At 47.8% G+C, this 11,065-nt stretch overlaps 4 protein-coding genes and 1 non-coding gene across 5 annotated transcripts; 3 read left to right on the top strand and 2 right to left on the bottom strand.

Annotated features, from left to right (window-relative positions):
* Positions 1–2,811: 2,811 nt before the first annotated feature.
* F5B22DRAFT_t88 lies at positions 2,812–2,944 on the bottom strand. Its single transcript has one exon. It is a non-coding gene; the product is annotated as a tRNA-Asp (tRNA).
* Positions 2,945–3,677: 733 nt separating this feature from the next.
* F5B22DRAFT_86029 (uncharacterized protein) lies at positions 3,678–5,239 on the top strand. The gene is made up of 2 exons (XM_047980633.1): positions 3,678–4,699; positions 4,818–5,239. Exons 1-2 carry the CDS (start codon positions 4,216–4,218, stop codon positions 5,195–5,197), a joined length of 864 nt encoding a protein of 287 aa, XP_047832065.1. The 5' UTR covers positions 3,678–4,215; the 3' UTR covers positions 5,198–5,239.
* A 1,976-nt stretch (positions 5,240–7,215) lies between these two features.
* On the top strand, positions 7,216–8,402 carry F5B22DRAFT_635472 (aromatic prenyltransferase; the record flags this gene model as incomplete). Its single annotated transcript, XM_047977149.1, has 3 exons — positions 7,216–7,333; positions 7,413–8,267; positions 8,326–8,402. 3 exons carry the CDS (start codon positions 7,216–7,218, stop codon positions 8,400–8,402), a joined length of 1,050 nt encoding a protein of 349 aa, XP_047832066.1.
* Positions 8,403–8,691: 289 nt separating this feature from the next.
* On the top strand, positions 8,692–9,668 carry F5B22DRAFT_86033 (uncharacterized protein). The gene is made up of 2 exons (XM_047980634.1): positions 8,692–9,300; positions 9,357–9,668. The coding sequence occupies exons 1-2, from the start codon at positions 9,084–9,086 to the stop codon at positions 9,653–9,655; spliced, it is 516 nt and encodes a 171-aa protein (XP_047832067.1). The 5' UTR covers positions 8,692–9,083; the 3' UTR covers positions 9,656–9,668.
* Positions 9,589–11,065, bottom strand: F5B22DRAFT_86005 (FtsJ-like methyltransferase-domain-containing protein). The gene is made up of 2 exons (XM_047980632.1): positions 10,843–11,065; positions 9,589–10,775 (listed from the first exon to the last, which is right to left on the bottom strand). The coding sequence occupies exons 1-2, from the start codon at positions 10,943–10,945 to the stop codon at positions 9,682–9,684; spliced, it is 1,197 nt and encodes a 398-aa protein (XP_047832068.1). The 5' UTR covers positions 10,946–11,065; the 3' UTR covers positions 9,589–9,681.

Consider the following 11,065-nt stretch of genomic DNA (forward strand, 5'->3'; position numbering starts at 1 on the left):
GTGGCTTTTTTTTTGCGTTAAAATTCCGGGTTTCTATAACTTTTTTTTCTGTGGTGCTTTTAATTTTTCGTTTATACCCCCCCCCCCCCCCCCCCCCCAACGACGATCCTTTCCCGACTCGAATCTTACTACATAAAAGAGAATAGAACTAGAGACAGCTAGCCTACGAGTTTGAGCTAACTATCAAGGCAATTTCGAATGTAAAGTCCACGGAATATTCTCCAAGACCTCGATCCTAACAATAAAATAACGGTATCCATGCGTACGCAATGTTCGTCGCATTGCGTAAGGCGAATTTACCCGATACCAGCAGCAAATTCAGGGTCCATATCAAGGAACGGGTCGAGGTATCATGCCTGGGTGATACAAACATAGTAACATCGACATGCTGCATGGTTCCAACGCGTCAGCGTCAATATATTATCCACGGTAAAAGATGCCTTAGATAACTCGAAGCCTGCGGCAAGGCTAGACTAATAGTCCGTGTTTCTATACAGCCAGACTGGTCTAGATGCGCCATGAACGTGGAGGCCGATTATCATTCTTGATTTTCAGCCGTTTCTAGCGCCCCTTCAACCCTCTTTGTAACTGTCTTGCGTCTGTGGGCAGTTGGAAAAGCACCATCTACCCCATCTACCTCTTCACACATGTTTCGAGAGCGGATTGCAATGAGACCAAATACGTTGCCCGTCGGGAAAAGTTAGGCACGTTCCTCCAAGCCAAGAGGCGAGACCCTTTTTAATCCCACATCACTCGGTCGGCGCTCGAGGTTTACCTACACACGATGAGGCTATGTCGTCGCAAAACCTACTTTTATTTGTTGTCTACATCCATCTAAACCAACGTTTCTGAACCATTGTTGTATTACTTGCATATCTTTCTTACGTTTTTCCAAGCTCTATCATACGCTATGACTGTACGACATGGCTGTCCCTTGCACTCAAAAAATCAGGGATGCCTCAACTGGCTAACATGCTATGTCTCAGACGCTCATGGCCCGGACTATTTACTTACTATTCCCACGTCTCTAGCCGGGTCAGTTGTCGGCCTGTACGATTCAACATTCCAAACCCTCATCGACAATTCAATAATAATATATAGCTTACTTATCATTTTAATAAGCAGTGATGCCCAGACAAACCCAAGATTTCGGTCAGCGAGTTAGCGCAGCGAGACAAGCATTGATGTCTATCCGGATCGAAATGGAAGGCTTCATTCAGGACATAGGGGGAGCAACATCCAAACCCAAGCAGATCGCAGACACGGCAGCTGTTCAGCTGGGGCTTCTAGACTGGGTCGAATCCAGCCGTAGCGTGCGGAGGATTGCTGATATCGAGTGGGCAATAGTGGAGCTGAACGACCAAATTGCGGATAAACGGGGGGACTGGGTGCGTCTTCGCGCAAGACTCAGGAGGTAGAACGACAGAGGTAAAGACAGCGACTGTTCAGCCCACAACTGTCAGAAAGGTACGTGAGGAAAGGGTTGTTACCAGATGGCAGTCCATCGACAAACTTGTTCAGAGCTAACGAAACCAGTGGTCAAACGCACCGCTAGCTGAAGATGCACGAAGGCCCGTGGAGGATTAATAAGTTAGAAGCGCTGTATATCATGTGGCGCGCGTGCGTTATACGGAATACCGTGAGAATCGAAATTAAGGGTTATGATGTACATTTATACCCTATACCACAAATAACCAACGTGTTTGGGCTGGTCTCCAAGAACTCACCTTGCCGCGATACACACCCGCGCGCACACACCGACAGAAACAAACGTACTGACGATTAGGTATTAATAGTTGTACGGTAAGGAATCCCTAACCACCTCTTATATTTAGAAACTTCCCTTGCAATCTAGCTAAGCGCGTGCACGACTGACTCGCCCTTTGCTGCAAAGCCTAATCTTTTGCTGGCAAACAAGTGTTGTGAACCGCGCCCGCGGACGTGGAATGGGTAGGTTCCCCTGAGCTCCTTATACTCCGTCACAATCTTCCCCTTTTCTCCAACCAGAGAAATCTTTCTAAGAAAGTGTTACTCGCCATAGACTCCAACGCCTCACCGACACCGATTGTGCTTAAATTACACTTACCTCCACTATCCTCACTCTGCTCAACGTCTCTGCTAAGCTATCACCAGGTACGACACGCCACGCCGACGTTGCCTATCGCGCTAATTCGAATTGAGTAGGCTTCTCGACCAATATACAAAGCACCCAATGTTCACCTCACCTGAAGCGCACAACCGACAAGTTTGGAGCATATGGATTGCAAAAGCTCGATTTGAGCTCGAGCTCCTCCAACTCAATGCCTCAAAATGTCAAGAGGAAGCAGGATCTAGCTCATTTGAGCCCAAACGTATCAGCGAGGATGCGGGAGTCCAGTTAAGACTATTAAGCGGGATCGGATCTTATCCGACTGAGGCTGCGATGGATATCCTGAGCACGGTGCAGGTGGCAGCAGATGAGCTGAAGGAGCGTTTTTGTGCCTATGAGGCGTCCCGGTATTAAAAAGACGACTGTATTTTGCATATACTCAAGCAACCCATAACATACCATACATAAACGTATATTTCACCTCACTCATAATAGTCTAGGGGAAACACTGTGACAATTGTGTTCGTTAGAGTGTCTATCATATCAGGTTAGGTGACTTCACACTAACTAACATACATATAATATATATATATAGATAGACACGTTGACGTACCTACCCAACCACCAATCATACTAGATATATGCCCAGTCCCTAAAAGCACATTCTGGTTCACAAACTCAACTAGGAAAAATACAATAACCCCCCAGCGGGCAAAAGATAACTCTCGATCGGGGAATCGAACCCCGGCCACCTGCGCAGTGTTTTCAATGTCTCTTGAGCTAGTATCCACTTTGGCGAATATTAGACAGGAATCCAATGACAAGCAGGTATCCTAACCACTAGACCAATCGAGAATTTGATTGGATGCAATGAATTCTCATCTCAAAATTATCACCTATATCACCTGAATGCGCCGAACCCAAGCTAGGACACAACCAGCTACACTTAAAGAAACGCGCTTATGAGAATTGCGTATTAAGGAAAAGAATGCAGAGTAAACGTGACTGTTCATTCTCCAACGAGGGAATATGCTTCATATAGAGAGAAAATGAATCATAGTATAGTGTTTTTGGAATAAGGGCATCAGGGTGATTAGGTACCTAGGCGCTGTTCGAGTCATGGGAAGGTTTCTGCAACGACCTATCTAAACTGATTAACGCAAACTTTAATCTGTGGGACTTAATTACAAGAGAAAATGCATAGTTTAAAGACCATAAAAGTGTTAAGTTAATTCCTCTCAAGATCTCTGCGACGCTCATAGACTATGATCGCAGAGACTATGAAATGATCTGTACTATGTTACTTATGCGCGCGCTCACTTGTTGTCACTTCGCTCTTACATAGGCTGCTAGATCTATGCAGTAGATATAAAGGGTATCAATGGGTAATGAGGCCAACTAACTTTTCATTTGTGACTATATGAATATTTACTCTCAGGTAGTGTGTCGTTACCGCCTCTGAAGATTTTATCATCTACCTAAGCCATCACTTATACGTGAGCCAATCAGAATGAAGCTTTTGCGACCAAGCCAATGGCAATAGGACTTTTAGCAGAGCGGGGACATAACTATAGTATTACCAAAATAACCACATAGCACTAAAGCTTCAATGAGGTGAAAATCCGTCGACAAGCCCGCTATATATCCGGTTTACGGGATGATAATGCACTCTAGTCCTGCCAGTCATGGTCCGGATGCCGAGCTAAAGCCCGGCCATGCATCGCGACTTATGTAACCCTTAAGACCGAGTGTCACGTCCCGGCCCACTACAGCACCAGAAACGGCATATCATGAGCAGCAAGTGCAGCTACGCCAAAAGGCTATAGCCGCATCATGGGGATCTGGTCTTTGGTAAAATAACAAATATCATCTTTATAATCTTAGTCATATGACGCGGAGGGGCAACCTAACCTAACTCCGTATTGCTACATGCCGCCAGCTATACCGTATCAAGGAGCTGCCACTATTCAAGACTCAAAGATGGGCACGACCGGAGGATATAAAATGGCTCTGCCTAGCAGTCCTCGTCTGGAGAAAAAGGGACTCGTCATTCCCTGCGCTTTTCAGACACCCTCCGATCAGATTCTCGGTCAAGCTTCAGATAACGCTCAACATCGAGACAAAGGATGGCATCAATTACTCAGAAACTGACGTGGTTAATAACCGGATGTTCATCTGGCTTGGGCCTATCGCTCGTGCGCACCGTCCAGGCCAACGGGCACAAAGTCATCGCAACCTCACGTGATCCCTCGCGAACCCCTGACCTGGTGAAAGAGGTCGAGTCTAAGGGCGGCAGATGGCTCGCTCTTGACGTCAATGATCGCTCCAGCGGGCAGGTTATCGAGGGACTGGAGAAATCGGGTGAGAGGATCGATGTACTCGTCAACAACGCCGGATACTCTATCCACGCTCCGGTAGAAACCTTCACCGAAGACGAGGTGCGCGCTCAGATGGAGACGATGTATTTTGGGCCGCTGCGCCTTATCCGTGCCGTACTGCCGTATCAGCGCGAAAGGAAGTTCGGCATCATTGTTAACTGCAGTAGTGGTGCTGCTTTGGGAGGGATGGGTAGTATGGGCGCGTACGCTGGTGCGAAAGCAGGTCTCGACGGTAAGACATATTCGACTCCTGATATCATATGAGCTTTCATAGTTCCATTACAAAGTGTATGCGACGGGTACCTATGCCAACGTCAGACACCCCTGCTGATTTGGGTTACTCCCCCCAGGCATAGCCAGAGTGCTCGCAAAAGAAGTTGAACCTTTCAACATCCGCGTCATCACAGTGTTGCTAGGTTCTTTCAATACCAATATGCCCAACGCCTACATGCATGGCAAGAGCCCCGTTCCCGAGGCGTACAAAGGCACCGAAGCGGGACGGTTCCTCGACATCCTCGACTCGGGGAACATTGTACCCAGAGGCGATAAAGATAAGGCTATGAAAGCCCTGTATCAGCTCGTCGTTGGCGAGGGTTTCGGGGCGGGCAAAGAGAAGGAGACGTTTTTGCCGCTTGGGATCGAGATGCTAGCTCGTATTACGAAGACGCAAGAGTATCTTGCGCATTCTAAGGAAATCTTTGGGGAGATCACTGCCAGTGTTAGTCAGTAACCGAGAGTCATTGGTATCGGGAAAGGGTCATTCATTGATCCTGTGAGGTGCTCATACTCTTCGTATCCCGCTTAATGACAATTTAATGTAGACTTTGAAGCTTGTAATAAGATCTGATCTACTTCCTTACATCAATCTGGCAACTCCTCTATAGGAAACATTTAGTAAATAATCAAAGTGATTTTAGGTGATTCATAACCGAAGTTTCTACGATCAAGGAATCGAAATGGCCGTGGATGAGATGAAAGGTGATCAGCTGTGATAGCGGGTTGAGGAGGCAATGCTTCCAACTCGATGACCAAACAGCCCCGTCGGTTGGCCCAGTGCTGTACGCGGGGTGAGTGTATATGGCAACCGCGAATATGCGGATAGAATATAGATACCTGGAATGTGCTAGATTCCCTTCTAAGAATCGGAAGATTCAGGTTTGCCCTGACGGTTTGTTGTCATAGACGATGTCTACTTCAACGCCAACCCTTCGTAGAACCTCGATTGACAGTTAACCCTTGTCTCCTATAATTAAGTGACCCATTTAGGTCTAGCAAACTTGTAAACTAACTATGGTTAGAAAAGTGTCTTAACACTTCACGACTTGCATATACTTAGCTTATATGCAATCTTGTATAGTATCCTAACTTATTAGACCTCATACTACAGTATTTTCTGAGATGATAGGGGGAACCAACGCCGTTATTGACAAGACATTATATGATAAAGACGTCGGGTATTCGTCCTGCTCGTTACACTGCCAGGGTCGTATGCCAAGGCCGCATAACCTATCTCGGGATTAGGAGTGTAACTCAACACACAGCACCGGATCCCGAAGACCACCAGCTGAATATGCAAGGAACCCCAAGAGCCCAATAGCATGAGATAGGGTATGCAAAAACCTAGTTTGGGGACTACCGGGCATAAAAAAAAGCCAGGAAATTCCCTGATATGACAGCGGCGAAATAACTAGAGACGTTGACATCTAAAGGTAACTCGGTTAATTAGCTGAAAAAGCCCCGCTTCAAGGACGTGTTATTAGTTGCTCTAGACCACGCAAAGACTCTTCTTGCCCAATTGCTCATAACCCCGTAAGAAACTCAGGCCTCCTAATTACTCAGAAGCTCTCTGATTGTTCGAATGAATTGTTTCAGGTAGTCTTCATCTGCACTCTTAGATATACATGAAGTGGAGTAGGTCTGTGATGGCTTCACGTGCTGCCCACCCTATCATGATTGATTTTCTGTGGGACCTAGGAATGTGCTCTCACTGAAGTGTAGTACGGTCCAGGAGTTTGAGTCTGCTTCAGAGGGGTTATTTTGGAGCAAGTATAGTTGGTAGTCTCGTGTAAGCTTCTTTCATTTAGAAGTGCGCAGTATAAAGGCCTTACTGCTCATTAGGGGTCGAAAGCCGGATATCCGACCCGGGAATGCTTCGTGATCTCATCCCGACCCGAAGGCAAGGAGGCCCAAAGGAGCCAGAATCTTGTTTTCGGGCAAGGAATTGCTCTAAACACCTAACGCCTCTTGCTCTGGGCCCCTCTGCACATCCAGAGCCGAACCATTGTCGTATTGCCACGCCTTTCATAAATTTGCAGGCCGGTGCTAGATTGTTATGCGACAGGATTAGCCGGGGGTACAAGCTCGAGCCCTCGTCACATAGCCTATCAGACAAACGATGGTGAGGATACTCTGCGAGTATGGGAGTGATCTGGGTGAGCCGTGAGGAACTCATAATAAAGGTGATACCGGCTGTGGCGTACAGCAACCCGCAAACTCTATGTTACACAATCACCCGTACGGCCTTTTCACCATGGAGATCCGTGTTATGTTCTAGTTCTCTCAATCACGGCCAGTATCGTCCTCGCTTTCATTCCTCTCTCTCATCTACCATGAACTAAGGTCGAAATGGCTTCTCAAACAGAATCTTTAGTTTTTCGTCAATTGGACAACGCGGCTAGAGATAGCGACTTGGAGAACCTTGAAACATCTCGATTTTGGTGGTCGACTTGCGGGCGTGACCTCGCACGGATGATGTCTGTGGCGGAGTACCCTGAGGAAGCTCAACGACAGTTTCTCAGCTTTCTTCGCGACACAATCAGCCCACAACTTGGCTGTCGTCCGGATAGCACGTCAGGGCAAAGCGGGAGTAAGCAAATTCTCGAGTAATCTCCACATCAATACATAAAGCGTGCACGGATGATAGTTGCTGATCTCTAGTCTCTCAGTGGCCTGGGATGGTAGTCCAATCGAATACAGCTTCGAACTCAAAGGTTCATCTAGCACGCCATCAGTCCGGTTCGTGATTGACTTGGCCAAACTCCGCCCTCTCGATAGCAGTTATCCTTTGAGTATCATGAACACACAGAATATTGTAGATGAACTTTCCCAGAGAATAGAAGGGTTCAACGATATTTGGTATCAAAATCTTGTGAAGCGGTTCACACACTCGGACCTTGCGTCTGAAGATCAGAAAAGCCTTGCCGCCAAAACTGACCATCAGTCCTCAATAATGATAGGATTTGACATCCATCGGAAGCCTGCATCACGCGGCGGACTACCCGTAATGGGCAAAGTCTACTTCCTGCCCTGCTTCGCCGCCGCTCATGAGAGTACAACAAGATGGCAGGTCGTGCGATCAGCTATTCGTCAGCTGCCAGGGATAGATAAACAATCTAATATCCTCCGCGCACTCAGCATGATCGAGGAGTATCTCGCTGAGAAGCCGAGAGACTGGGAAGATAGCGCGCGGTATCTGGCAACTGATTTCGTCAAACCGGGAAAAGCTCGCTTGAAGCTTTATTTACGAGCGGCTGGGGGCAAGTTTGAGGAGGTCTGGGACTACTACACGCTGGGTGGGCGGATCACTGGGCTCGACGAGGACAAGGAAAAGTTCCGCGAGCTGGTTGACTTGACGAGTGGGAGGGGCCAGGTTAAGGATGATGCACGACCGTCGACACATGTTAGGCGAAAGGCTACGACCATATACTTCTCTCTGTCAGCTGATTCCCCGTACCCAGCGCCGAAGATATGCATCTACCCGGCCAGCGTTGCCACAAGCGATGAGTCTATTCTGCGTGGCTGTAAGTTATCTCCTTTTTATTCTGAAGGTTGAACAATAACTGATGTCTCATATCAAAGTGGATGCCTGGCTCATGGAAAATGGCATGAACAAAGGTGGCGTGTCTATGGAGGATAGACTCAAATGTGTATTGTAAGTCGTCTGTTCGAGTTCATTAAGCACACTATCACATGGTGAAGCTGACTTGGGAATGAAGCACGCACCGAAAACTTGAGGAGAGGACAGGGATTGTGAGTTTTATAGGGATCGGAAGAAAAGAAGGCTTGTCCGAGAAAGAGCTGAGCATGCAGATTTATGTCACTCCCGAGCTATACGCAAGCCCGAGAGTTTAAGCTTTTAACACACGCATTATAGGTAGCGGTGCGAGTTTCGTGTGTTCTTCAATCATGGTTGACGGTTGATATCATTTTGAGTGAAGTGGCCGTTTAGTTTTTCTTAATCCTCATCTAGCGGCGTCGGTTATGCTTATTGAACCTGAGCCGTTTCGCGCATCTAAGAGTGGCATCTCAAACATTACAAGCATCTGCACTCTGCTGGGTGCTATCACTCTTCTGTGCAATCCTCGGGCATCTAGACCTTATGATCATGAAACTCGGGATGATGACTGGCCTTGGCACACTTCGGAACAGCGACCGAGATCAGTGGAGTCGTACTACCGTATTTTAGGCGGGGAGCTAATGTTGTCTATCTATGAAGTATGATTCACTGGCATGACTCAAACTGTAACCGCAGCTCCTTATATAGTTCCCGTTTCGCGCATTTCACTGTCAAATGACAATCCTCATAATTTGATAGACGTCTAATCAGTGAATTTACGATGGGTATCGAGACAGAGCCGAAGAATTGGTATCGTGACGAGTTCCTCCTGTCGACGGAACGGAGCCTCCTTCAAGTCGATGCCATCCACGAAGCGATGGGTTCAGAGGTCATGTGGTGGACACAGGCAATTCCTAAACATGCTTTACTCGAAGCTCTGCAAAATTCACTGTGTTTCGGGCTGTATGAGCTTCCTCAGTCTACTTCTCAGATCGCAGGTGGGTCCTCTCTTCACTCAGTTGTTGTGTACATGGTTAAAGGCTCATGATTCCAGGCCAGGGAAGCCCGAAGCAAATTGGTTTCATGAGGGTTATCACAGACAATATAACCTTCGCGTACCTCACCGATGTATATGTGTTGCCCGAGTACCAGGGCAAGGGGTTGGGACGTTGGATGTTGAGTTATTTGGATGAAGTCATTAAAGCTTGGCCACACCTTCGCCGATTTATGCTTTTTACTTCTAGCAGATCAGTAGATCTCTATAAAGAGACGATTGCGGCGAATAATTGGGTCGTGGGCGAGGGAGGGTTAGCTATTGGAATGATCAAAGGACCGGGTGCTGTATCGCACTAATTGGAGTCACGCTGAAAGCCCCTGATTCACACTTTTGCGCTCGTCTTTCCGTACGCGCCGCCATGAGCTCGTCGCAGTTCTATGGCGCGCTTGTAAGGCGGCGCAGTTGGCGGTTGTATGGGGTCGAGGGGCACATGATCTGGCGGCAAACGATAAGAAGCATCTGAATCGAATGCCGATAGATCCCCACAAGCAATGAAGGGTGCAATCCACCTTATGTCTTTCTCATGGTGTTGACGATGATCTTCGAACTCAATTTCAGTAATTCCGTGTTCATCAGTGACTTGGACGTAATGAGGGGTGCTATCCCAAGCCCCCGTTGTCGGGTTTTGCATTAGAGTAGGTGCAGTAAGTGGGAGACTTTGCAAGTTTTGGTCAGTCATCTTGTTAAGCCGAAACCCGACGCCTAGGGGCTCCTCGAGGCTTGCCGAGAATCCTTTAGGAGGTTGGAAGTTCAGGCAGACTATGAATGCCTCGACACTGCTAGCCCGTGATGATCTAGGCTTCGCAACATGGACTTGTTCGAAGAATATCTTGAGCTGAGCATATAATACATCAACGTTCTTGCCCCTGAAGATCTTGGCAACAAACTTGCCGCCCGGCTTGAGAACACAGAGAGCCAAGTTCAGGGCAGCAAACAGTAGCTGCGACTGCACGTAAATGTCCAGGTCATGTAATCCGGTCACATCAGGGGCACCATCACTGAGGACCAAGTCGACGGGGTGAGCAGCCTGCTGTGACATGATCTTTGAATCATATTCAGAATCTAATGCTTTCAGTAGCAGGGGCACTGTCGCAGGATGAGTGATATCGGCTCTGAGTGTGACGATGCCAGGCAGAGGACTGATTGGCTGTAGGTCGATGGACACAATCTTGACATTTTCGCGTGGCTTCAACTCTTCGAAGTCTGGTTTAGTCTCAGCCACCGCCGGCAAAGTAGGCGACTTCTGCAACCCAAATACACCGAGCATTTGCTGGCGGAATTTGGCTTCTCGGTCTTCCCACGCCGTGCGGCCAAACTTCTCGCCTTTGATCAAGACCCTCGAAAGTACCTGCGACCAACTACCGGGCGCAGCACATAAATCAACCACTCGCGTCACGTTGGCAAAGAGATCGAACTCTATGTCTCGGCCGTCAGCCATACGAGATATTCCGAGTCGACTGAGGAGGGGTTATGAAAAACTCACCTTCATCGAGTTGTAGGAGTTTGAAAGCACTTCTGGCTCGCCAGCCCTGCTCTTTGGCGAGCCTATAATAAGCATCTCGCTTGTCTTTCGATGACTTTCCCATCTTGAGTCACTTATTGCTACCACTCGAACGAGGAGGACCACGGAGACGCTGATCGAATTAAGAAGAGGAGCTCTCCCTGAATTTTTAACGGACGAATGAAATGTTCTCTCTGAATGAGCC

The sequence above is a fragment of the Xylaria bambusicola genome (genome assembly GCF_022495145.1).
Source record: "Xylaria bambusicola strain CBS 139988 unplaced genomic scaffold F5B22scaffold_14, whole genome shotgun sequence".
Classification (NCBI taxonomy): domain Eukaryota; kingdom Fungi; phylum Ascomycota; class Sordariomycetes; order Xylariales; family Xylariaceae; genus Xylaria; species Xylaria bambusicola.

Excerpts from the sequence above, each read along its gene's own strand:
- F5B22DRAFT_86033 (XM_047980634.1), top strand. The coding sequence starts at position 9,084 with ATGGGTATCGAGACAGAGCCGAAGAATTGGTATCGTGACGAGTTCCTC. Across the intron at positions 9,301-9,356 it reads GTCTACTTCTCAGATCGCAG|GCCAGGGAAGCCCGAAGCAA; the intron begins GTGGGTCCTCTC and ends TCATGATTCCAG.
- F5B22DRAFT_86029 (XM_047980633.1), top strand. The coding sequence starts at position 4,216 with ATGGCATCAATTACTCAGAAACTGACGTGGTTAATAACCGGATGTTCA. Across the intron at positions 4,700-4,817 it reads TGCGAAAGCAGGTCTCGACG|GCATAGCCAGAGTGCTCGCA; the intron begins GTAAGACATATT and ends TACTCCCCCCAG.
- F5B22DRAFT_86005 (XM_047980632.1), bottom strand. The coding sequence starts at position 10,945 with ATGGGAAAGTCATCGAAAGACAAGCGAGATGCTTATTATAGGCTCGCC. Across the intron at positions 10,776-10,842 it reads ACTCCTACAACTCGATGAAG|AGTTCGATCTCTTTGCCAAC; the intron begins GTGAGTTTTTCA and ends GCCGAGACATAG.